At 46.9% G+C, this 25,855-nt stretch overlaps 1 protein-coding gene across 1 annotated transcript in view; it reads left to right on the top strand.

The window, feature by feature from the left end:
- LOC138301918 (lectin-like) overlaps positions 1–25,855 on the top strand; it is a 314,703-nt gene that overhangs the window by 10,831 nt on the left and 278,017 nt on the right. Inside the window, exon 2 of the mRNA XM_069242382.1 lies at positions 23,633–23,699. Coding sequence (XP_069098483.1) covers positions 23,642–23,699 — 58 coding nt within the window. The 5' untranslated portion in view covers positions 23,633–23,641. The remainder of the gene's footprint in view (positions 1–23,632; positions 23,700–25,855) is intronic.

Genomic DNA, 25,855 nt, shown 5'->3' with positions numbered 1-25,855 from the left:
GGTATCGAGTGATTTAACAGATAGAAAATGGCGGTCACGTCAGCAGCGGTGCGTACCGTCACCGCCGGCGTACATAGTCATTGGCTCCTGGGACCCATAGGGTCCAATGTTAACCAATGCAGCATTGCGCTGCGGTCTTCAACCGCCTACCGCAACGGTGTACAACGCCAGCGCAGTTACCTCACATCCCATTGTCCCACTTTACAGGTCAGGCAGCCGCCATTTCAGGGGCCCACATGGCTTCATTTTCAACTGCGTCACACATACCTGGGCCTAGACTCAACACACATACAGGCCACTTTTTAGATTGTGAATGGTGTTCTGTGTAAGCTGTGGGTACGTACCTCTGAGTTGTTTGACTCTGTGCTCGCTGTTGTTTTTCATAGGCACCGTCCACTGGGACATGTGAGGAGATGGCGATATCCTCCGGTGTACCTACCGTTTGTGGACCTGTCGACAATGGAGGAAAGATATGTGATAATCACATACAGTCTTGACCGTGCCACAATCCAGGAACTGTGTACCCAGTTGGAGCCATACCTGATGTCAGCTATCCGCCATCCCACAGGAATCCCCCCTCAAGTGCAGGTGCTGTCAGTGCTCCATTTCCTTGCAAGTGGGTCATTTCCAACTACAGTGGCCATCGCATCAGGGATGTCCCAGCCTATGTTTTCCAACTTGTTGTCCAGAGTGTTGTCTGCCCTGCTGAAACACATGCAGAGCTACATCGTTTTCCCGCAGGTGGAGGATTTGCCTACAGTGAAAGGTGATTTCTATGCCCTGGGACATATCCCCAACATCATAGGTGACATTGATTGGAAATATGTGGCTTTGGTACCCCCCCACAGGAGTGAACAGGTGTACAGAAACCGGAAGAGTTATCATTCCATGAATGTACAGATGGTATGTTTGGAAGACCAGTATATCTCCCATGTGAATGCCATGTTCCCTGGCTCAGTGCATGACGCCTACATCCTGCGGAGTAGCAGCATCCCTTATGTGATGGGTCAACTCCAGAGGCACCGTGTGTGGCTATTAGGTGAGCACCTGGAAGCTAGTCAGTGGGAATGGTTGTCTGGGTCTGGGGATATCCCTCCAGGTTAGTGTGTGTCTAACAGTTGTCCCTCGCCATTTGCAGGTGACTCTGGTTACCCCAACCTGTCATGGCTACTGACCCCAGTGAGGAATCCCAGAACAAGGGCAAAGGAACGCTACAATGAGGCCCATGGGCGAACAAGGAGGGTGATCGAGCGGACCTTCGGCCTCCTGAAGGCCAGGTTCAGGTGCCTCCATATGACAGGTGGATCCCTATTCTACTCACCAAAGAAGGTGTGCCAGATCATCGTGGCCTGTTGTATGCTTCACAACTTGGCTTTGTGACAACAGGTGCCTTTTCTGCAGGAGGATGGTCCAGATGGCGGTGTTGTTGCAGCTGTGGAGACACTGAGACTAGGAAGCAGAGGAAGAAGACATGGACAACAGGGACTCAGTGGTCCAGCAATATTTCCAGTGAAACACAGTTAGGAATACAAACCTGCCTACTGCATGTACTTAAACAGAACTGCCTCTCTACTGTCTGTCGTTTTCACCCAGTGTATGGTCACTGAGTTGTCACTTTCCCTTACGATTTCACAGATCTGGGTCCCACAGTGTGACATCTGCTTTGATTCCTCATGGACTAGAGCTGTGTGACATAGGTATGTTGACATTACAAATGAAAGAGCTTTTTGCCACAGTTATTGCTAATACAGTATTCCGAAATCACAGACTGACTCCAGATTGTTTTGTGCTTTAAGGGTGTTTATTTTAGTGCTCAAAATTGGAGGGGGTAGCAAAATGGTGAGGGGTGATAGCGGAGGAATGTCCATGGCAGAGTTCAGTCTATTAGTCTCACAGATGCATTGCCCAAATGGGCATAGGAAGTGGAGCTGGGGCAGTTTAAGGATGGACAGAATGACAAAGTCGGACAGTAGGATGACAATCAGGGTGGTCTCATTTCTTGGCGGGGGTCTTGGCATCGTTCTCTGTCTTGTTCCTGGATCTCAGGGACCGTTTGTGAGGTGGTTCTCCCTGTGCAGGGGGTGGGGTGCTGGTGTGGTGGTCCTGTGGCGGTGCCTCCTTTCCACTAGCGGAGGTGGTGGGCAGTTCATCATCCATGCTAGTGTCAGGGGCCCCTTGTAGTGCCAGTGTCCCTCCTGGTGTTGAGTACTTCCTTCAGCACCCCTACGATGGTGCCCAGGGAGGAATTGATGGTTCTGAGTCCTGAAGCCCATAAACTGTTCCTCCTGCAGGCGCTGGGTCTCTTGAAACTTGGCCAGTACCGTTGCCATCGTCTCCTGGGAGTGGTGGTAGGCTCCCATGATGTTAGAGAGGGCCTCGTGGGGAGAGGGTTCCCTGGGCCTGTCCGCCCCCTGTCGCACAGCAGCCCTCCCAGTTCCCCTGTGTTCCTGGAGCTCCGTGTGCCAACTACCACTGCCCCCAGGTCCCTGTTGTTGTGGTGGTGGGTTAGCCTGGGTTCCCTGTAGTGGTGGACACACTGCTGATTGACGTGTCCTGGGGACGGAGGTATGGGCCCGCTGGGTGGGTTCTGTGCTGGTGTTTCCAGAGGGGGGAAGCTCTGTGGTGGCCTGTGACTGGGTGTGGGGAACCGACTGTCCCGAGGTCCCCGATGGGCCGGGCTGGTCATATAGATCCAGTTGGACAGAGGTACGGTCATCACTGTGGGCCTCTTCTGTTGGTGGTGTGGACATGTGTGGACCCTCCTGTCTGGTGATGTTGGGTAGGGGTCCTGCAGGGGTATAAAAGGATGTTTATTACATCTGTGTGTGTCATGGTGTGCAATGGGTGGGTGATCGTGTACCCCAGTGCTTGCATTCCTGTGTGGGACCTTGTGTGATGATGGTTTATGGGGGAGTATGGGTATGTGCAGTGGGCATGCTTTAGTGATGGGTATCCATGCTTTGTTGTTGTATGCAGGGCTTGGGGTTAGGATGTGTGGTTTGTGATGTTGGGACATTTGTGAGGAGTTAGAGTGATGGGGTGAGGGTGAGGGTGGGGGTATGTGCTGGCATGCAGGTAGGGTGGAGGATGTAATAGTTAAGATTTGACTTACCAGAGTCCATTCCTCCACCTACTCCTGCGAGGCCCTCAGGATGCAGAACCGCCAAGACCTGCTCCTCCCATGTTGTTAGCTGTGGGGGAGGAGGTGGGGGTCCGCTGCCAGTCCGCTGAACCGCCAGGTGGTGTCTTGAGACCACGGAACGCACCTTCCCCCGTAGGTTGTTCCACTTCTTCCTGATGTCCTCCCGATTTCTTGGGTGCTGTCCCACTGCGTTGACCCTGTCCACTATTCTTCGCCATAGCTCCATCTTCCTTGCAATTGAGGTGTGCTGCACCTGTGATCCGAATAGCTGTGGCTCTACCCGGACAAATTCCTCCACCATGACCCTGAGCTCCTCCTCCGAGAACCTGGGGTGTTGTTGCCATGCCATGGGGTGGTGTAAGTGATGTGTGGGGCAGTGTGTGGGGTGATAAGTGTGCTGATATGTAGTGGTGTGTAGTGTGCGGTACGTGGAAGTCATGTGGGTGAGGGTGTTGTGTGCCTGTGGATGGTTGTATTGTTGATGGTGGTGTCTCTCTCTGGCCTTCGTTCGTGATTTGTTGTCATAAGGGTTTGTGGGTGATGTGGGTGTGTGTTTTATATAGTATTGGGTGTGTGGGAGTGGTGTGTGTATGTGTATCAGGTGTGTGTATTTCAAATTGTCCAATGTGGCTGTGTTTTGTATATGTGTGTGTATTTTGAGCGCAGCGGTGTGTACGGCCAATGGAATACCGCGGTTGAAAGACCACCGCGTGGATTCGTGTGTCGTGATAGTGTGGCCATATTTCTGTTGGCGTGACGGGGGAGGTTTTGTTATCGCCAGTTTATCACTGACCTTTGGTGTGGTGGACTTGTGTGGGTGTCTGAATTTTGGCGGATTCCGTGCTGTGGGTCATAAAGGCTGTGGCGGTTTTCCGAGGCCGCGGCGGTGTGTTGGCAGTCTTCTGCACGGCGGTACGTGGCTTTTACCGCCAATGTTGTAATGACCGCCATTATGTCCCAGCTATCCAAGTAGACGATTAAATGAAGATTGGCTTACTAGCCGTAATAAAGGATTCCACAAATGTGGCCGCTGTGGAATGTGCAAGTGGGCCAAATCCGGGATTTCTACAATCAATAACCAAGCTGGGGACCAATTCCGTATCATGTCTAACATTACTTGTAATTGTAACTATGTTATATATATGATTGTTTGCAAATGCGGATTGTACTATGTGGGCAGCACAATCAGATCATTGAGAATAAGAATAAGTGAACATTATTGGGCTCTGAGACAAGATGACAATCATTACCCCATAGTAACACACATGAAACAGTGCCCCACACAAGGTCAAACTAAGAGTTTTGAGTTTTTTGGTTTTGAACATGTGAGCCAGGATCCCTGTGTGGTAACAGTACTACACAGGCCAAATGATCTCTGACTTCAATAGCGTTAGATAGGAGAATCACTGTGTTTCGAGAAGCTATTGAAGGGTGTTTAATGAGCACACATGCTTGCTACATCAAACTGTACATATCTGAAATATCTGTGATATCATGACAAACAATTTGACTCCTGTTTAGTTTCCTTTTATTACATGATGTAGATTATCTTGTATTTAAAAACAATTATATGTATGGTGTTGATACGTTTCACAGCTGATAATGTCATACACATAAGACAGGGCCTTTTTGTTGAGGGTCTGTCATATTTAATATGGCTATAATCTATTTTCACCTGTTCAGGATCTATTTCGTAATCTAGATCATGTTACTCATGACTTTTTTATTACTGAGCTCATCATTCACAAATATTTTGTTCCCTTGTTATCTATTAGAAAACCAGTGTCCCTTTTCTCTTTTGTATCTAAATCAGACATAATGACTATCAACATTTACTCTTCTCTCCCTTTCTTTAAATACATCCATGAATATTTTGGACATTGAGTCAGTTTTCGTGCTTAGATTGGATCACCAATCATCATAGTGGTCGTGATACTCCTCTTTAAGATGGTGCTCGTAGTTGTAGTAGAGCCAGTCCCCTTTCTATTTCAACTTTCAGTCCCTTTAAAGACGGACGTCTGAACACGCTGGCTTGCGCACATGCAGACCGCAGATTGAGACGCCTGACACAATACTCCGTGTCTTTTCACATTTCGGTAAGTGGGATCGACTGTGGCACTTTTTTAGCCTTAGGGAGGTCAATATACTACATATACTTCATCCTTAGGGATTTTATACCTTCTATTCTTACCTTCATTTTCACTATAGATCAGCGATTAGGACGTGTAAACACACATGCCTCCTTTATATACGCCAGTTGGGAAATTGCAATACTGAATACCTCTTATTGATATCCAGCCTCAATTTATTGGTAGGTTACAATATCTATATCTTGCCATTTAGCAGACTTAGGCCATTTTGGCGCCCTTCACGATCACTAATTCAGTAATTATTTTTCAGAATTTCGTCAGAAGTAACCTTACTTTTAAAAGTATCCTACTGAATTCTTCTACATCGCTTATTGTTAACAGTTTGAGGATCATAGATTCAGGTATGATTCTATAGGCGTAGGTTCATCTCTGATTCACTAGAGGTGTATAATTTTTCTTCTATTTTTTATGCAGGCTTTTGAGAGCACAAGCTTTGGGACTCCGTAACCCAATAGAGTATGGGTTTCTTCCCTCTCTTCAATTTACATATACGTTTGTCATGATCAACCATATACACACAACACTCTGGCTCATTAATTGATTTTTCACTCATGAGGTTAATCTGTATCCTTTTAGTGGCTCCTCGCACTGCCAATTAATACAAGGTTTTGAACTCACCATACTTGTCATTTCACACAATGATGTTTATCTTAACGTCACTGGGTGTTGGTGATGGATTTTAGATAATACGTTTCTCATAAATGTTGATACTTTGATCAACGTTAAGTACATGTATGTAAATTAGTCATAATTGTATCTTTCACAGCCCTGAGGAAGTCAATGAGATTATCCTCTCATAAGACGAAACACGTGTTGGCTGTTGTTTGTTGACCACGACCTAATATGAAAACATGTTCAAGAATAAACCAGAAATGGATTTAAAATACTGAGTCTACCGACTACATGATGTACTATGAAGCGAACAACTGAAAATGGACTTCACTTTATCCTAACATGGATTCTAGAGTATATACTATTTGACGAGTGCCCTGGCCCCTCTTTGTATTTTGGTTTGTTTGTTTTTCCTTGAAAAACGTTGGAGGAGTTGTGAGGACCCTCCTGCCGGGAGCACCGTGTACACTAATATATGATTGTAAAATAATTTTGGTGATTATCTGTGAGTGCCCATCCCTATAACCCTTTCCCCCCTTCCTTTGTTTTTACAAACCATGTAGTATTAATCTTATGAAGCCAGCCCCTTACGGGGTTCCAGGAGGTAACCTTTGGGGAGAGGGCAGTACTGAAGTAAAGGGGCAACAACACTAGGTGTATGACGCTACTAACAAAAAGAGTTGCTTACCCTGGTGTATGAAAAACACACAAATGAGAATATTAAAGATAGGAGAGATACTCACAAAGTGGCTGTGGTATTCTGGGGTCCAATAATATAACAGCGTGGAAGTAGTGTCATTTACCTGTTGAGTATCAGCAACAAATGGCCGGTTCCCTGTGAGAAAAGGGGGCTGATTGCAGAGGCCCCCTAACTTTTAGCCCCCATTTTTCACTTTTTGCTGATGTTCTCCCGACTGATGGTGCCCTGGGTACTGCTAACAAGACCTAGGGCCTATGCTCTGTGTTAAATGAGTATGCAAATTAGGCTAATTATAATTGGCTATGTCAACCTACCTATAAGTCTCTAGTATATGGTAGGGCATATAGGTTTAAGGACCCCAGCATATGCAGTGCACCCATAGGTTACTAAGGTGACCATGGCCATTTATAAAGCATGCCTGCCTTGCTGGCTGCTTTTAAATTAAAGTTACATGCAAATTTGACTTTGGACTTAAATAAAAGTACTTCCAAAGTCTTAAACAACATTTTTACATCTAAGTTACCCCTAAGGCGTGACCTAGGTGCCCCCAGGGTTGGGTGCAGTGTAACTATAAGCAGGGACCTTATGAAATATGTTGTATAAGCCCTGGTGAGGAAAAATAGCCAAATTCTTTTTACCCTAATTTTAGTGAATAGACTCCATAAGCCAAAATGGGGAGACTTTATTTTCAAAGGAGCGCGACATGGCAAGTTTGGTCTCAAATTAATTGTTATAATAAATCCCACAATTTGCCATTTTTGGATTTAATATAACTATTTTAGGGAAAGAGTTTTAAAACTCTTCCTAAAATTTACCAGTTTCAGCTCTGTGGTGCCCTTATCTGATTGGCCAGCCTGGCCTGGATGAGGTGTGAAGTGGGGTGGGCAGAGCACAAAGGGAGTGACTGGGGGAGGAGATCAACCTCAGCAGATGGTGATACAGAATGGGGGAGAGCTGCCAAACTGGACTTAAAAGGAGGGAAGGACATATGGAGCAGCTCAGGACCTCCCTCTATTCCTGCAAACCCAGACAACCTGGTGCCCTCTTGATCAGATTAGGAGAGGGCTAGAGAGGAGTGTGTTTAGGAGTTTTTGCGACACCAGTGGGTGGGCCCAGCCAGACCGAACCTCCAAAATTCAGTTTCTGCCGTTTTGTAATTTTAAGGAATGTTGCTCCCTGTTATTGATTTTTGTCACACTTCCCAGGAAGTGGTCATCCAATGGGATTGTGGCCTGCATGTGAATGGACAGTTGCCCCCCTTACTTTTCACCACAGGAGCAAGGATAAATTGGGCAGAGCTGCACCCACATTTAAGATCCCTGCTGGAAGAAGATACTGTAGAAGAAGGAATGCCCTGCTGAACCCCTGGATTGCAGCTGGACACAGCACTCACAAAGACTGCACTAGCTGCAAACTGGGCCTCAACAAGGAAAGGATTTTGCCTTGCTTCTGCAACTCCAGGAGTGGACTCTCTGTAAGCTAAAGGTGCAAAGAAGCTGCCCAGAGGTCCGTGCATCAAGTCCTGCAGGAAGAGCCCAGCTGACTAGCGTCCAGTGGCCAGTTGGGGATTCTGACCAGGTGCATTCTGGGAATTATAGTCTCAACTCCCAAGGAGATTCGGGAACCTTGGGATCAAGTTGTGGACACTTCAAGGACCCAAAAAGCACCTCTTGAAGAAGTTCCAGAAGTTTGGAGATGTTTGGAGTAACTCCATAGGTTGAATAGGTGCATTGTAGGAGTTGTAGTCCCATACACCAAGAGGCAAACCAGAGCCTCTGAACACTTGGCTGGTGCCTTGGTCAACATTCCTGAATCAACACCTCTGAAAGTGAGTGTATCAGTGTTACCTTGTGGGTGGCCTGAACTCTGGACTTTGTCCCTGTCCAGTGTGACCTTTTTTAACTCTTTGAGCTAGTTGCTTCTATGGGCTAGAAAACAGTAAGGCCATATTTATACTATTTAAGCGCCGCATTTCCACAGTTTTTTAACGCAAAACCGGCGCAAACTTACAAAGTACAATTGTATTTTGCAAGTTTGCGCCGCTTTTGCGTAAAAAAATGACACAAATGTGGGGCAAAAAAAGTATAAATATGGGCCTAAATCTTTAAAAATTCATATCTCTGGTTTCCCTTATCCGATTTCAATCATTTTGGTGTCATTTTAAAGATGAAAATATAATATGTTTTTATAAATTGTTGTTGGATTTCTTTTGTGTTTTGTATTTTACTGATTTACTGTTTTGTGATTTTTAAATGCTTTACACACTTGTCTCCTACATTAAGCCTTGTTGCTCATTGCCAAGCAACCCATGTTTAACTGGGGATTAATTTTTTGAGACCTGACTGTATTTAGTGGGGGTTAGTGGCCTATTGCTAGTGAAGGTACTTACCTGCCCTTATCAATAATCACTTTCCAACACTCCTGATCAGAAAGATGCCAGACAGAGAAAAAGGAGCTAATTTGCTCATTTTCCTAATAAGGTGAGTGGCATTACCTGCCGGTGCTGCAGAACTGTGGCATGGTTATAGGCACCCAAGTGAGGTTGTGTTAGGTGGCCTCCTATAATTTAAAAGCCTGTTCGAAAGAACAATCAATGAGATAACCAACTAAATAAAACAAGTCTGCTAGAATCAAAACAATTGTAAACCAAATGATTAAACAAATTAGACTGAAAATAATATACCTAGCCCATGTTGTGTGGCATATTAAGAGACAGGAAGAGGGCAAAGCTAATGCTTACAGTATGAACAAAGACACATAAAATATTTTCTAATAAAACTATTATTGCAGGAGGTTTTAAAAGACATACAAAAATGGCAATAGAACACATGTATCTGACAGCAAATAATGTTCATGCAATGAAGGTCAGCATTGGATACAACAAAGTTTTTAGTGCAGCAGGGCAACATTTCATAAGTCCAAGGAAGAGTAATTGCCCCGTTTGACAACACTGCGCACACAGACATGTTAAATCTAAAGAAATTAACATGAAAAAGTGGAAATCACAGTTGAATCAGTTCATAAAAACAATGAATTTCCACCATTTTTCCATAGTGTTCAGTCCATTTCTTCTGAAATTACACTTATTGATCCACTTGCATTCCAGTCTTTGTAAGGTGTATGAAACGTTACCTGCTCTTGGTGATGGTAATTGTTAGACCTGGCATCCTTGTGTGGTTTCCTCTGTCTTTTTGCCTCTGCCTCCTGTATTTGTAACTGTGTGCTGGTCTTGCAAGTCTGGGCCCTTTACCACTGCGGATCAGTGCTAAAGTGCAAATGCTTAATGTGTAAATTGTGATCATGATTGGTTATTCATGATTGCCATATTTGAGTCCCTTGTAAGTCCCTAGTATAGTGCACCTTGTGGGCCCAGGGCCTGTAATCAAATGCTACAAGAGGGCCTGCACCATTTACTATGCCACCCACGCGAATAGCCCTGTAAACATGTATCAGACCTGCAGTTGCACCGTCCGTGTGTGCAGTTTTATCCACTTGCCAGGCCCAAACTCTTACCCCCTTTTAGTACATGTAAGGCACACCTAAGGACGGCCCAAGGTAGTCCCATGGGCAGGGTGTAGTGTATTTAAATGGTCAGACAAGTCTGATAGTGAAATACTGCTAAATTTGTTTTTCACTATTGCAAGGCACATCTCTCCCATAGATTAACATGGGGATTGCCTTGAAATATCTTTGAAGTGTAATTTCCCATCAGGAGCTGATAGAGATATGGAGTTTGGGGTCTCTGAACTCATAATTTAAAAATACATCTTTTGATTAAGTCAGTTTTTAAATTGTAAGCTAGAATATGCCGCTTTTAGAAAGCGGGCATTTTCTTGCCTAATCAATCTGTGCCTCTGTCTGTCTGCTTGAATACACATCTGGGTCAGGATGACAATTTGGATGTTTGTAAACTCACTCTGGCTTGGCCTGCAGTTGCTGGTTCTGCTTTAGAGAGGACAAAAACTGTACTTTGCTGTGTATCCTGCTTGTGAAGTTTCTCAAAGGACTTGGACTGAGCTTGCCTTCTGTTAAGAAGTATCAGGGACAGCCTCTGGGTTCTCGTGCTGAGGACCTGGACTCGCCAGGTGATGCCCAATCCAGTTCCTGGGCCTTTGGGAGTAAAAACTGGCCTGAAAACAAGAAGCACCAGGCACATCCACTCCAGACAACTCCAAAACTGCTGCCCAACTCTGTGCCGCTGCCTGCACCAAAAGCTGTGGCCCCTGCTGAAGTGCGATGACCGGCACCACAGGCCTGATGCTGTGGCAGCACCGTTGAAGTCCCACAACATCATGAGTCCAGAGTGCTGTGTCACCAACATCTATGATACCTGGCTCCCCCATGGCACCTGTGGCCCTGTGGTGTGACCACGACCCCAAGAGATTACCTCATTGCGTCTTGTCCTGGTAGACTCATCGACCTTCCCAGATTGTAAGGAACTGATGCCTCACCGCCAAAGCAACCTCACCTCCACTGCCTCCGTCAGGAACCAACGCCTCACCTCCGCAAGAAGCCAACTCCTCACCACCTATGTATCAGCCTCACACCACCATCACCTATACACCATCCACGCACCTTACATCACACACCCCAACACATCACCCTACACACCCTCATCCACACCACTCACACTACACCCATGGCACCCCAACGACACCCCAGGTTCTCAGAAGAGGAGCTAAGGGTCATGGTGGAGGAAATCATACGGGTAGAGCCACAGCTATTCGGATCACAGGTGCAGCAGACATCCATTGCTAGGAAGAAGGAGCTATGACGGAGAATCATGGACAGGGTCAATGCCGAGGGACAGCACCCCAGAACAAGGGATGACATTAGGAAGAGGTGGAATGACCTACGGGGAAGGTGCATTCCGTGGCAGCAAGACACCAAATAGCGGTACAGAGGACTGGCGATGGACCCCCACCTCCTCCCTCACAACTAACAACATGGGAGGAGCAAGTCTTGGCAATCATGCATCCTGAGGGCCTGGTAGGAGTAGGAGGAGGACTGGACTCTGGTAAGTCAACTCTTTCCTACTTTTACCCCCCTACCTACATGCCATCACATACCCCCACCCTTACCCTTACTCCCATCACTCTACCACCTCCCACACACCCCACCATCACAACCCACCCATCCCTATACCAATCCCTGCATGCAACACCAATGCATGGACACCCATCACAGACCTGCATGGGCACCTATCACTAAAGCATGCACACTACAGGGAAATAGCTAGCCCACCAAATAACAACTCACACAAGGCAAAGCTGCCAGGGCAAAAACAACCATAGAGGGCAACACACCCGTGCACAAGATGTCACACGCAGAAACAATAGCAATGCATTTACATCCCCACCAGCCAACCTCACCGGAGAGGAGGTGCCAGCAACATCCAGCCTCCCCCCCCAGAAGAGGCCCACAGTGATGACAGCAGCTCTGGATGCCTGGATCTGGATGACCAACCTGGCCCATCAGGGATATCTGGACAGTCAGTTACCCAGGCACAGTCCCATACCACCACAGAGCCGCCCCCTTAGGAAACACCAGCACAGTACCCACCCAGCGGGCCCATACCTCTGTCCCCGGGACACATCAATCAGCAGTGTGTCCACTTCTACAGGGACCTGGGGTCAGTGGCAGTGGGCACACAGTTCAGGGGACAGAGGCACAGGACAATAGGGAAGCTGGGAGGACTGCTGTACGACAGGGGGAAGACAGGCCCAGGGAATCGACGATCCAGGAGTCACTCGCCACGATCCTGGGAGCATATGACCATTCCCAGGAGACGATGCACAAGATAGTGGACAAGATGCTGGAGAACCAGCGGCTTAAGGAGGGACAGTTCCTGGGGATCAGGGAGGACTTGAAGGACATCAACACCACCCTGGTCTCCATTGCAGGGGTGCTGGTAGACATGGCCAACTCTGAGGGAGGCAGTGGCACACCACTGGCCCCAACCACTAGCCAAACCGATGAACAGTCTTCCAACTCCGCTGCCGCTAGTGGACAGGAGGCTGTGTCACAAGACCAACAGGCCGCCAGCTCCCCTCCCCCTGCAGAAGGAGACCCACCCCACAAGCGTTCCCTGCAATCCAGGCAGAAGCCAGAGACTATTGCAACTATTGCAAAGACCACCGCCAGGAAATAAGACTCTCCTGAATGTCACCCTTGTGTCCCACCCTGTCCACCTTGAACTGCCAGTGCTCCCCTTACTATGCCCCATTGAACAATGCACCTGTGATCCACATAGACTGGACTCAATCCTGAACTTTCCTACATCACCCCACCCAATTGCACACCCCCTCTACTTATTAGTACTTAATTAAACACCCTTTGAAAAAATACAAGTATGGAGTATATCAAATGATTTAACTATGTATTCGTTTAACAAGGTTGAAACACTGCAATACAGCTGTACAGTAATGTATACATAGGAATGACCTGTATTTGGCTGCAGTCAACACACCAGGAGCGATAGTGGGGCACAAATATCTGCAAATAGAGATGCCAAAGGGTACAGTGAGTAGCCATAGAAATGGGAAAATCAGCCTGCCAGTGACAATGTCAAACATAAAACTGTGAATTAAAAGTGAAGTTAGACTGTCTTACCTGTGTGGCATTGGAAGTATTGACGAATTATTGCACTTCTGTTGTACTCATCCTCATCCTCTGCCTCCTCATCTTCACTGTCCACAGGGTACACTGCTGCCACAAGCCCATCTCCAGCCTCATCCTCCTGCAGAAAATGAACCTGGCGACATAAGGCAAGGTTGTGCAACATACAGCATGCCACGATGATCTGGCAAACCTTCTTGGGTGAGTAGCACAGGGAAACACCTGTGAGATGGAGGCAACTAAACCTAGCCTTCAGGAGACCGAGGCCCTCATTCTGACCTTGGCGGGCGGCGGTGGCCGCCCGCCAAAGTCCCGCCGTCAGGTTACCGTTCCGCGGTCGAAAGACCGCGGCGGTAATTCTGACTTTCCCGCTGGGCTGGCGGGCGGTCGCCTTCAGACCGCCAGCCAGCCCAGCGGGAAAGAGGCTTCCACGATGAAGCCGGCTCGGAATCGAGCCGGCGGAGTGGAAGCTGTGCGACGGGTGCAGTTGCACCCGTCGCGTATTTCACTGTCTGCGCAGCAGACAGTGAAATACATGTAGGGGCCCTCTTACGGGGGCCCCTGCAATGCCCATGCCAGTGGCATGGGCACTGCAGGGGCCCCCAGGGGCCCCGCGACCCCCCCTACCGCCATCCGGATCTCGGCGGTCCGACCGCCGGGATCTGGATGGCGGTAGGGGGGGTCGGAATCCCCGCGGCGGTGCAGCAAGCTGCGCCGCCGCGGAGGATTCAATGGGGCGGCGGTACACTGGCGGGACCCCGCCAGTGGTGCCGGTCCGACCGCGGCTTTACCGCCACGGTCGGAATCCCCATTGGAGCACCGCCGGCCTGTCGGCGGTGCTCCCGCGGTCCTCCGCCCTGGCGGTCAAAGACCGCCAGGGTCAGAATGACCACCCGAATGTCTTCTCTATAATTCTTCGTGTTCGCCCATGAGCCTCATTGTAACGTTCCTCTGCCTTTGTCCTGGGATTCCTCACAGGGGTCAGTAGCCATGAGAGGTTGGGGTAACCAGAGTCACCTGCAAATATCGAGGGACACCTGTTAGACACACACTAACCCTTAGGGCCCACACCATACCCATACACCAACATCCACTGGGTGGGAACCAGGGCTCACCTATTAGCCACACCCTGTGCCTTTAGAGTTGAGCCATCACATAAGGCATCATGCACAGACCCAGGATACTTTGCATTGACATGGGAGATGTACTGGTCCGCCAGGCACACTATCTGCACATTCATTGAGTGAAAGCTCTTTCGATTTCTGAACACCTGTTCATTTCTCCGAGGGGAGGACAAATGTAATATATGTACCATCAATTGCCCCAATAATGTTGGTGAAATGTCCCATTGCATAGAAATCAGCTTTCACTGTGGCCAAATCCTCCACCTGGGGGAAAATGATGTAGCTGCGCATGTGTCAAGGGCAGACAACACTCTGGGCAGCACTAATGAGAACATTGGCTGTCACATTCCTGCTGCCAAGCCCACTGTCACTTGGAAGGAGCCAGTTGCCAGGAAAGATAGCACTTGCATAAGAGGGGGTATCCCAGTGGGGTGACGGATAGCAGAAATCGGGTCAGGCTCCAATTGGGCACACAGCTCCGTGATTGTGGCCCCGTCCACCAGGGTTCTGTTCACGGGGGGATGTCTCTATCTCCTATTCATCCGTAGCGGTTGCAATCTATGGGGATGAGCACCTGGTCAGTATTTCATATTTCCAAACACTACACTTCATTGCATGTTGTGATTGTAAAGGTATATTGTTGGACAGGTCCAAATGGTGCATATGTGTACTGTGACGCAGTTAGGTGCCATGGCCTGCTCCCCCCCTGAAATGGGGTCCGCCTGTCCTGTATGGAGGGACATGTGGGAATGAGGTAATTCTGCTGATGTTGTGCGCCGTGCGGGAAGTGGTCGCGAACCGCCATGTAACTCCTCATTGGTTCATATTGGGCCCTATGGGGTATAGTGACCAATGGTGATGTACGCCGGCGGTGACGGTACGCACCGCTGCGGACGTGATTGCCATTTTCTATCTGTTCACTCACTTGCTACCTGACCTTCAACAGGAGAGGACCTACACTGCATATGCTGCTGTGACCTGTGCCTGGAACCTACCATGGCTCATGTGGCTGAGGAAAGGGCCCCTGCCTTCACCTCGGCAGATTTGGAGAGACTGGTGGATGGGGTCCTACCCCACTACCGAATGCTGTATGGGCCTCCAGACCAACAGGTGAGTACACCGTGAGCACGATGCATGGGGCATGAATGCATGGAGGGGTGTGTGTGAAGGCCTCGTGTAGGGGGGTGGTGAAAGGGATCTGGGCAGCATGCTGCATGTATGTTTAGACATGTCTGTGCGTAAGGAGATGTGAAGGGCTCTGGTGGGCCATGAGTGTAACAGGCAGGGCGATCTGACTGAAACCTTTTCCTATGTGTATTTCTCTGCAGGTCAGTGCCCATCAGAAAAAGGGTATATGGCATGCCATCGCCAAGGACGTGCGGACCCTGGGGGGTCTATGGCAGGCTGAGCACCAACTGTCGGAAATGGTGGGAGGACCTGAGACGCTGGTCACGGAAGATGATGGAGGCCCAGCTAGGGATGGCCTCCCCACAAGGAAGTGGTGCCTGTCCAACCCTTACCCCCTGATGGCCCGCATACTGGTGGTGGCCTATCCGGAGCTAGATGGTGTGCTTTACGGGCATCACAGCAGCAACAAGGGGGTGGAGTACAGTACCCTTCATTACTACTTACGCCTGGTGGGGTGGTATCTGGGTGGGGGATGTGGTCCTGTGGATGTCCCTAGGCCAGGCCGTACATTGCAGGGTAGGTCCCATGTTGGGCAGGGTCTGATGTAAACATCCTCCAACCAAGCTAGTAGGCATCCACTACTGGGCCGGGATCTGTGGGTCTCAGGTATGCTGCAATTGGCATAAGTGTGTCCATGTTCATGGGCGGATGACTAGCATTGTGACTGGTAGTGCATTGCCTAGTGTGTAGGATTGTTCCCTGTGTGTGTGTGTTGTGTACACCAACGGAGGTGTTGTTGCCACCATTGACCAAGTGTATCCTTTGTCTCTTTCCCCCTTTTTGTTTTGTCACCCTGTCCTTATGTGCATTATCATCATCTGGCGGAGGAGCAGAGGCACCAGCGACGGAGGGAGCTGCATCCCACAGGGCCCAGGAGGCGGAATCCACCGATGGTGAGGGCACCAGTGGGACTGAGGGTGAGGGGAGCACCACGGCTGAGATTGGAGGGGACAGTTCAGACAGTGATACCTCCTCTGATGGAAGCTCCCTGGTGGTGGCGGACACCTCTGTGCCCACCCCAACTACAGGTACAGCCGCCACCCCCCTACCAGCACCCCCCTCCCAGCAGCCCCTTAACATGTTTTCCCTGCCCGCTCACCCAGGAGGGAGGGCATCTCCTCCGCCCAATGCACCTCAGGCCCTGCCCCAGTTAGCCTTGCTGCCCTGAGTGAGGAGGCTATTGACCTCCTGATATCCATCTCTGTTGGACAGTCAACCATTGTGAATGCCATCCAGGGGCTGGCAGCCCAAATGCAACAGACAAATGCATTCTTGGAGGGCATTCACACTGCATGGTGGCCCAACAGAGATCAATCCAGGCTCTGGCTTCCTCTCTGATGGCAGCTTGTCCCTGTTTCTAGCCCCCCCTCCAACTTCCTCTACTCAATCCCAAACCCCCCTCAACCCTAACCTATCCCAAGCACACAGGCAGACCAGCATGCACACAAGACAACACACAGGAGTGGTTCAGGCAAAAACACGCACCACACATTATCTCACAGACACTCACACAAACACTGTCCAGATGCAGACATACCAACATCCACTGCCTCCACTGTATCCCCCTCTTCCTCCACCTCCCTCCCAGTTGCGTCTACACTCACACCTGCATGCACTACAACCTCATCAACTACCACCATCACCAGCACACCTACACACCTATCACTACACGCCCCTTGGGCTCCATGGCGTTGTGGTTTTTCCATGTCTCCACAGGTGAGTCCATTGACTTCTGAGATCTGTTTCTGCCAGACTTTTGATATCGTCGGTACCGCCCCCGAAAAGGTGGCAGATAGGCCGGATATAATATAGTGGGTGGAACATTGTCTTCCGCCTGGCTGTTGGCAGTTACCGCCGTGGTGCTTATTGATTCCATCCCAACGGTCGTTGTGTTAAAGTGGCTGTCTGTCTGATCGGTTTCCGCTGTGGTCATGATTCCATTTTTGTTACCGCCGGCCTGGTGGGGGTATTACCGCTGCTTTATCACCGACCGCCAGGTTTGTAATGAAGGCCATAATCTTTAATGAAGATGTTGATACATTCACCCAAATGCTCAAGAATGGATTCACATCTGGAAAATATAGGTCTCCCTGGTGGGCGGGCCAGATATATAGTATCTAGATCAGGGATCCTGGGAGATTTCTTGTTTAAAATATCAGATTCTTGTTGAGTGAGAAAGCCCTGTTTGAGGCCATGAGAGGTGTTCTCCAAGATTATGCGCTTGATATTTGGTAAAGGGATTGAAGTCAGCTTTTTGTAATGCTTTTCATTGTTGAGCTGGTGCATAATCTATGTCTTATATGTCTATCTGTCCTGTATGACAATCCCTCCCCCTTTGTCCGCAGGTTTAATTTTGATGGCTGTATCTGATTTCAATGTGTGAAGTGATTGTCTCTCTGGTCATGTATTATTGTATTGTAGTAAAAGACCAGGCAGATCTGAGGGTAATGATGTCTTCTAACCCCTCCCTTTCAAATGATAGGCTCTCCAGGGGCATAATGGCATTAGGAGGTGTAAATGATGAGGCAGGTTGCAGCTGTGATGCTGATACAGAAGGAGAGTCCTTTTCATAAAAAAGTGTCTCAACCTTAACTTCCTAAAAAACCTATGTAATTCTGAGTTGAGTTACAAAAAATCTGTGTGTTCTGTTATGACAAAGGATAGACCTTTGCTTAATAGTGAAACATACTATGTTCTTAACCTATGATTTGATAGGTTGAATATCGGAACAGATTCTGTCATTGTTGAAGAGCTGGATTGGGAAAGGGTCATGTCAGGACCTCTATCAATAAATGCAATGCTTCTGTGCACAGTGGATTGATTCAATGGTCCTTCAGCGTCCACTTGTAATAATGTCTACAAGCCTGATGGTTTCCTGGAAACTGGTTCCATTGACTCCTTCAGTTTCCTCTGCTTTCCCTGCCCCTTTGTGATTTCCCTAAAAAAAGGCTGAGAGTTTGAGTCTTTGAGCTACTACTGGTGCCTTCCCCTGGGTCTCTCTTCAGAGATGTCAGAACTTGTGGATGATGCTGAAAAAGTGATCAACCTTTGATCCTTATACCTGCCCCAGGCTATATTTCCTACAGGGGGCTGTGTTTGATTGTAGTAGTCGTCTAGTAGATAAGGATATGATCTTTCTTTGCAGACATTTTTAATATCCTTTTTTACCTTATCTGCTTTCTTTTTTAGTTCTATGCTGTAGAATTTGAGACACACAACAGTTCTTTCTCTTACTCAGCTATTTCTTTAAGTTATTCTTTGCTGTGTTCTAGTAGAGTCCCCATGCTTAACACCTTCACATGTCTTGAGCATGTGGTATCAATGTGACTAAAGCCCCCGCTAAATGTTTTATCCACTCAGAAAATGCCTGGGATGTTACAGACTTGTAAACCCAGTGGGATAATGCCAGCTTTTAGGTACTCATTGAGCATATGAGCATGTAGCTCTGTTGGTCTGTGCTTTTTGTTAGCCTTTTCTAGTTTGTCTAACAGCACCTGTCAAGGGCTTGGTAGTAGTTGAAGAAAAAAGGGACAACCCACTAATAACTTTAGCTATCTATTCTTCTGTCTAGATTAGATCTTCCCTATTTGACAATAACTAAAGTAAATGAAATGTGGAAATGGGTAATCCAATGAGTGGTCACCATATAATTATATAGGGCACACACAGAAATAACATAACAAAAAGAAGTAATGAGCAAACAAGAAAAAATGAAAAGGAAAAACAACCCTGAGATAGGGTGGAGCAATATGTATATGTAAGCTCCTGGGGTAATTCACCACACCATCTTCTAGGAAACAAGAGCAACCCAAATGTTCACGTGAACATGGGTAAGAATGATAAAACATACAACTGTACACATAATACTCATTTAAATGTACATATAGTGAAGCAGAAAGTCCTGGATTGAATTAATCAGTCATGAAATGTTTCAATTAAGGCAGTACGCATTCTGTCAGACATTAATTCATAATAAACAAAGTAACCAGTACTAATAGTCAGTAAATACTGAATGAGTTTTATTATTCATAAATGCAAAAGAAAAACTTCTAAAATGGTGAAGAAGTGAGATAGTGGCAAGTGCTTCATGTCACTCACTTTACTAGTGTAAAGTACTAGGCAAGCACATAGAAGCAGAAAATTAATGAGTATGCATGTGTCCTCTGCCCTTAAGGAGGGCATGCTTTGCGCAACCTTTCAGGCACAGGTCCTCTCAAAGTCAGGCATATGCCTCTGCACACATGCTAGATTAGTGTGATGTCAATGCCAGAAATGAAAAGCTAAGATACCAAATCAATGCATCTGGGTATTCTGAGCAGGGTAGCAGGCTGGTTTACAATGCAATGATTCCCAGATTCCCATCGCAAAAGCCTATTGTTGGTCTTCATGCATTTACTGATGCCTGATATTCATTTGTACTCTCTTTTTGTCACTCCCATATTACATGACCGATTTACGTATGATACCATATCTTTTCTCAATGTTCAGCTCATGCCGACTGATGAGACCACCATATGTTAAAGACACTCATGTCTCTCCTTCAACCATCACCAATAATTTAGAATTACAGAACAGCTCTAATTTTATGACACAGGGAAAGCCTGGATGAGGTGTTACTGAGTTGTCTGTGTGTGATTTGCTAAAAGGGTAAGCACAGGTTGGGGTCACCTCTACCTAACTACGTCAACTGAGTAGAAAATAAAACATGCTGTGAATTTCAATCTTTGTGGAAGCAGAAATAGATAACAAACACTCACATATACTTAAACTTGCCTGACTCTCAGGCATACCTACTTTTTAACCCTTCGCTGCTAGGCCTTTTTGCCCCATACTAAGCCTTTTTTTGGCTATTTGGAGTAATTCACACTTATGCATCCTTAAGGTTTTGTCCTCATAAGGAATCCACATCAAATTTCTGTTGTTTTTTCCAACATCCGGGAGATCCTAAAGGTACCCAGGGTTTGTAGATTCCTCTTGAGGGGACAGAGAAAATAACAAAAATACAGCAACATTTTGGTTTTTTTGGGAAAAATGGGAGAAAGTGCTGCAGAAGAAAGAGTCTGTTTTTTTCCCTGCAAAGAGCATCACAAAGGGTTTGTGGTGCTAGTATCACCATATTTCCAGCTTTCAGGAACATGCAGACTTTAGTCAGAAAACCAAATTTTTCAGCACAGTTTTTGGATTTTACTGGGACATAGTACATTTTTCCTCTTTTTTTGTGCTTTCAACTCCTTCCAGTTAGTGGTATAAATGGCTCTAAAACCAATGGTGTATCATGGAAAGCTATACATTTCTGAATAGTAGACAAAATTTCGAATTTCAGCAAGGGGTAATTTGTGTAGATCCTTCCAGTTTTTTCTATAGAAAGCAACAGGTAAAATGGCAAACTTATATTAAAATTGAGTTGCGAAAAACTGCCATTTACGTCTATGTTTTCATTTGTAACTTCTTCTGACTATGTCAGATTTTTAAAAGCAATATACTGTTACATCTGCGGGATCCTTCTGTTTGCAGGTATATATAGGGCTTTTAACAAATAACTGAGCTGCACCATGCAATAGATTTTCATTGTGTACCCTGTTTACAGCAATTCATTTGGTAAAATATCAAGTCTGAAAAATAGGTACCAATGAAACCTATGTATTTTTTAAATGGGCACAAGATATGGTGTTTAGAAGCAGTAGTTATTCGCATATCTCTGATTTGTGGGTACCCATACTAGCATGTAAATTAGAGGGAATTTCTCAAAATGACTTTTTTGTTTTTTACACACTGTCTTAAATTTGGAAGACACAAACACAGAGAATGGTAAAACACTTGTTCTGCTATTCTGTGTTCCTCTAAGCCTCTCAATAAAAATGGGATCTCACTTTTGTGGGTAGGCCTAGTGCCCACGACCAGAAACAAATCAAAATGCAACATTAGCACATCACATTTTTCTACTGAAAACTGACCCTTTTTTGCAATGTGCCTAGCTGTGGATTTTGGTCCCAAGCTCAGCCTGCACCTAGGGAAACCTAACAAACTTGTACATTTTTTAAAACTAGACACCCAGGGAAATCAAGGATGGGGTAACATGTGTGGCTCTCACCAAGGTTATTTACTCAGAATCCCTTATAAACCTCAAACTTTGACTAAAAAAAACAAATTTTCTTCATATTTCTCTGGTGGAAAGTACTGGAATGCGGGCAGCCACCAGCTTCCTTCCACTCAGCATTTCTCTACGCCAGGAAACGGCCCAAAACACAACATGGATGCAGCACAGTTTTCCACCAAAACTGACCCTTTTTGTCCAGTGTTGGTAGCTTGAGCTTTTGGACCCAAGCTCATCCGGCACCTAAGGAAACCTAGGGTTATCCAGGGTAGGCTGACCTGCACAGTTTGCATCACATCTTTTTACCCAGAATCCCTTGCAAACCTCATACATTCACCAAAAAAAAAGTTCCTCACATTTCTGTAATGGAAAGTTTGTGATTGGGCAAGGAGGCACAAACTTCCTTCAACCCGCATTCCCCTAGATCGCCTGATAAAAATGGCACCTCACTTGTGTGAGTAGGCCTTGTGTCCATGACATGAAACAGCTCAAAATGTATTGTAGAGACATCAAAATGATGTATCACAAAACAACATGGCTTGCGTTTTTGGTCGTGGGCTCGGTGGCCATCCAGGGAAACTTACCACACCCAGAAATTTCTGCAAATTAGACAGCTGGGGAAGTCCATGGAGGTGTGACCTGCATGTATTCTTGAATGTTTTCTTACCCAGAATCCCTTGCGAACCTCAAATTTAGCAAAAACAAATTGAATTTCCTCACATTTCTGTGTGGGATGACCATGCTGGCCCAAATGTCCTACCTCCCAGCATTCCCCTCAGTCTCTTGATAAAAATGATACCTCACTTGTGAGAGTTGGCCCAAGTACCTGAAACAGAAAAGAGCCAAAAATGTGTAATGTTTGAGGGCGCACCAAAGAGTACTCATAAGCTCAGTTTTTGTTATACATTTTTAGGCTTACTGCTTTGGGCATCTCCACAAGTGATGTTTTGAAATGTGAGGACATTGACACGTTGATTCTTGTTAGCCCCCACTCCTACTCTGGTGAGAGAAAATACTCCCTGGTGCCTAGTGGGCTTTCTTACCCCTCAGGGGCAAATAATGGGTTATTGCCACCATCTAACAGGGCAGAAAGACTGTGCTCAATTTGTTTGGGGGATGGGGACATTGCAAAGCCCATTCTAGGCAGCCCCGACCCCTACTCTGGCTAATAAAAAATACTCCCTGGTGCCTAGTGGGCTTTCTGCCTCCCCTTGGAGGGAAATTGTGCTAATTTTTTGGGAGGGATTGTCAAGCTTATTCTGGGTAGCTCCCATCCCTACTCCAGCTACAAAACGACCTTACTGGGTCCGAGTAGGCTCTCCTCTTCCCCCCGGGGGGCATATTGGGGCAGAAAGCCTGATTTAGCTGAAAAACATTGGTGGAGAGCAAAAGCCCTTGTCCAAGGGGCTGTTCCCCCCTGCCTGCTGTCCAGTAGGAAGATCCTTGCGTGGGTATCACCCTCCTGTGGCAATCTCCAATAGGAAATAGGAGATTCTCCCCTTTCCAATGATAAGTCCCATCTGCCTCAGTGATCGGGGGCTGGGATAGTCCCCTGAGCACAGATTCAGAGAAAGTGAAATGAGCTGATTGGCTGATTTCACTTTCATTTTCACTGAAATTACATCAGTGTGCTGTGCGTGCTGCTCGCCATTTCAGTCAAAACTGAAAACAGCCACGAGAGATGAAAAAGCTCTTTCTAAGCTTCAGAGGAGGTTTTTCGAAAAGCCAAATCACTCTGCTGTAATCAGCAGAGGGATTTGGTGGTCTTGTGACGAGGACGGAACGGTTCTGTCCTCAGCACACAAGTGACGCCGCTGAGGATGGAAACATTCCATTCTCAGCACTGAAGGGGTTAAAACTGTGTAGTCAAATTAATAAAATCACAGAACTTTGAAACCTGTTAACGGGTGTTAAAAGCAACACCATGTGTGTATAATACCAACAGATAAGTTGCATTCTTGAGTGACTTGACAGACTGCTGATGTTATTCCTTTGTTTTTGTAGGTTTGAAAGATGCTGTCTATTGTGGGAGTCTTCGTAATCAGCACTCTGCTATTTTCTGCTGTAGATGGTAAGACTTAGCATGCACACAATCAGCGTTTAAATCTGTGAACTCATCATTTCTCACAGGTGGTTTGGGGAAAACAGTGGGGATCAAGACAGTGGAAAGGAGCAAGAAAATGTACCAAGGAATCATGCTGCTGATGTGGCATATATCCAGTATAATGATTACAAATAGGCGAAATGTTCAGAGAAAACAGTGAAATAAGGCACTATCGATTTTAATTAAAACACTATTTTTGTCTATTTTCAACTGCTCTTTTCAATAACTTTCTGTCCTAGTATTTGAAGAATATCATCAGGACAGGCACTAGTATTCTAAACTTTTCAGAAGGTTTGATAAATTGTTGTCATATTTACAATCTATTGTCAGCTCATACAATTAGTTACAGTCTATATTTGCATGCCACACACACAAATCTAAGAATGGTAATTCATCATAGATACTGAAGGTTGGAGTCAGTGATGAAGTTGATAAAAGCAATAACAAGGTCATTTCATTGAGGTTGTGGTCAAGATGGCACTGAGCGCAGACACTTTGCTGTGAAACTCCGCTTAGGCCCATCCACACCTTTCCTGCTTAAAGAAGCCCCACAGATGCCCAAATTTGTATTAGAAGTCCCCTCTCCTCTGGGTGTTGGCTGTAGCCTGAGGGGGTAGCTCAGACGGGCAATGATGGCCCCACAGCATACCACAGAGGGCCCTGCCTCATGCTGCACCGCGACTTGCTGGTGCATCTCCATGCCCTGGAGACATGAGCAGATGCTGGCAGCACCAAAAGAGACGTGTCCTCCCTTCAAGACGAAGGGGGGCATGAGAGCTGATGTTCGAAAAAGTGCTACAAGCTACTCACCCCACTGCTCCAGTTGATTGAACATCCCAATCAATATGTATTTATACCGCATAGGGCCACCTTCTATAACATCTGAAGGTTACCTCACATCAAGGCAGTGCAGGAGGAAGCTCCTGACCTTCCAGTGGTGGTATCACTTGACATGAGAAGGCAGTCTACACTCTGGTACTGAGCGCCCGTGCAAGTGCTAGATGACCTTCAAATGGGGCCTGAGTTTCTTGGTTGGATTAGATCACTCTATCCAGCCCCACAGGCCAGAGTGAAGACGGGACAACAGGTGTCACAGCAGTCCGAGATTGGGTGAGGCACCCGACAGGGCTGCTCCCTCTCACCCTTAATCTTTGCTGCTGGCCTTTTGCTGTCCAAGGGACCGGACTGAGGTCTAGGGGTGAGGACCGACTGGCACATTGTATCCTTATATGGGGACGATGCCCTGATTTACATACGGAATCACAGACAGGTGCTGCCAGCACTATGCAAACTACTGGAGCTTTTTGAAGAAAAGACTGGCCTTAGGATTTTTGGATAAAATCCAATTTGTTCCCCTTAGGCAGTGTACAGCAGGAGGAGATGGTAGCAGTGGAGCCCGGGAAACAACCCCGGTGCTTTAAGTCCTTATGTTATCTCGGGTTCATGTGTACTGTACTGACAGGAACCTACTAGAGGGGAACCATGGTTGAGTCCTGACAGTGATGCGTCGCTTCTTGAGTCTGTGGACATGTCTCCCTTTGTGGCCCACTGTCCATGCTTTCATGGCCAAGATGCTGGTCCTGATGTGCCTCTTATATTTCTTCCTGGCTCTCCCGATGATACTTATGCGATGGAAATTGAAGGTAGTAGTGTTTGATCTGATATGGGAAGGCAATAAGAAGAGAGTGTCCATGACCATACTACAGTGACAACTGTTGGAGGAAGGCTTTGGGGTGTCGGACCTAGAGCTGTACTTTGTTATGACACAACCACAGTGGCCCATGAGGTGGCTGGCTGGAGAGACACTGTTGGAAATCAGAACGATTAGAAATTAACTCCGGGGAACTGCAGAGCTGGACGGGCTGCTGAATCGTGGCAGCCCTGCAAGGGAACTAAGCAAACTGACATGAGTTACAAAGATCTGCTGGAAGAGACACATCCAGCCTGGAAGGAGATGGATGCCATATCACCCAGTTGCCTTTCGTGGAGCATACCCAGGGCGAGGGCCCAGCTGGATGCTCATTACCGTACATTGGGCAAAACATGGGGGTGACACAGGTAGGCACCGTCTACACGGATGGCACATTGCAGTTGTTCCAAGAACTACAAATTGTTTATGACTT

This window comes from Pleurodeles waltl, chromosome 6 (genome assembly GCF_031143425.1).
Source record: "Pleurodeles waltl isolate 20211129_DDA chromosome 6, aPleWal1.hap1.20221129, whole genome shotgun sequence".
NCBI classification, from domain to species: domain Eukaryota; kingdom Metazoa; phylum Chordata; class Amphibia; order Caudata; family Salamandridae; genus Pleurodeles; species Pleurodeles waltl.
This window is presented reverse-complemented; position numbering and strand designations above follow the sequence as displayed.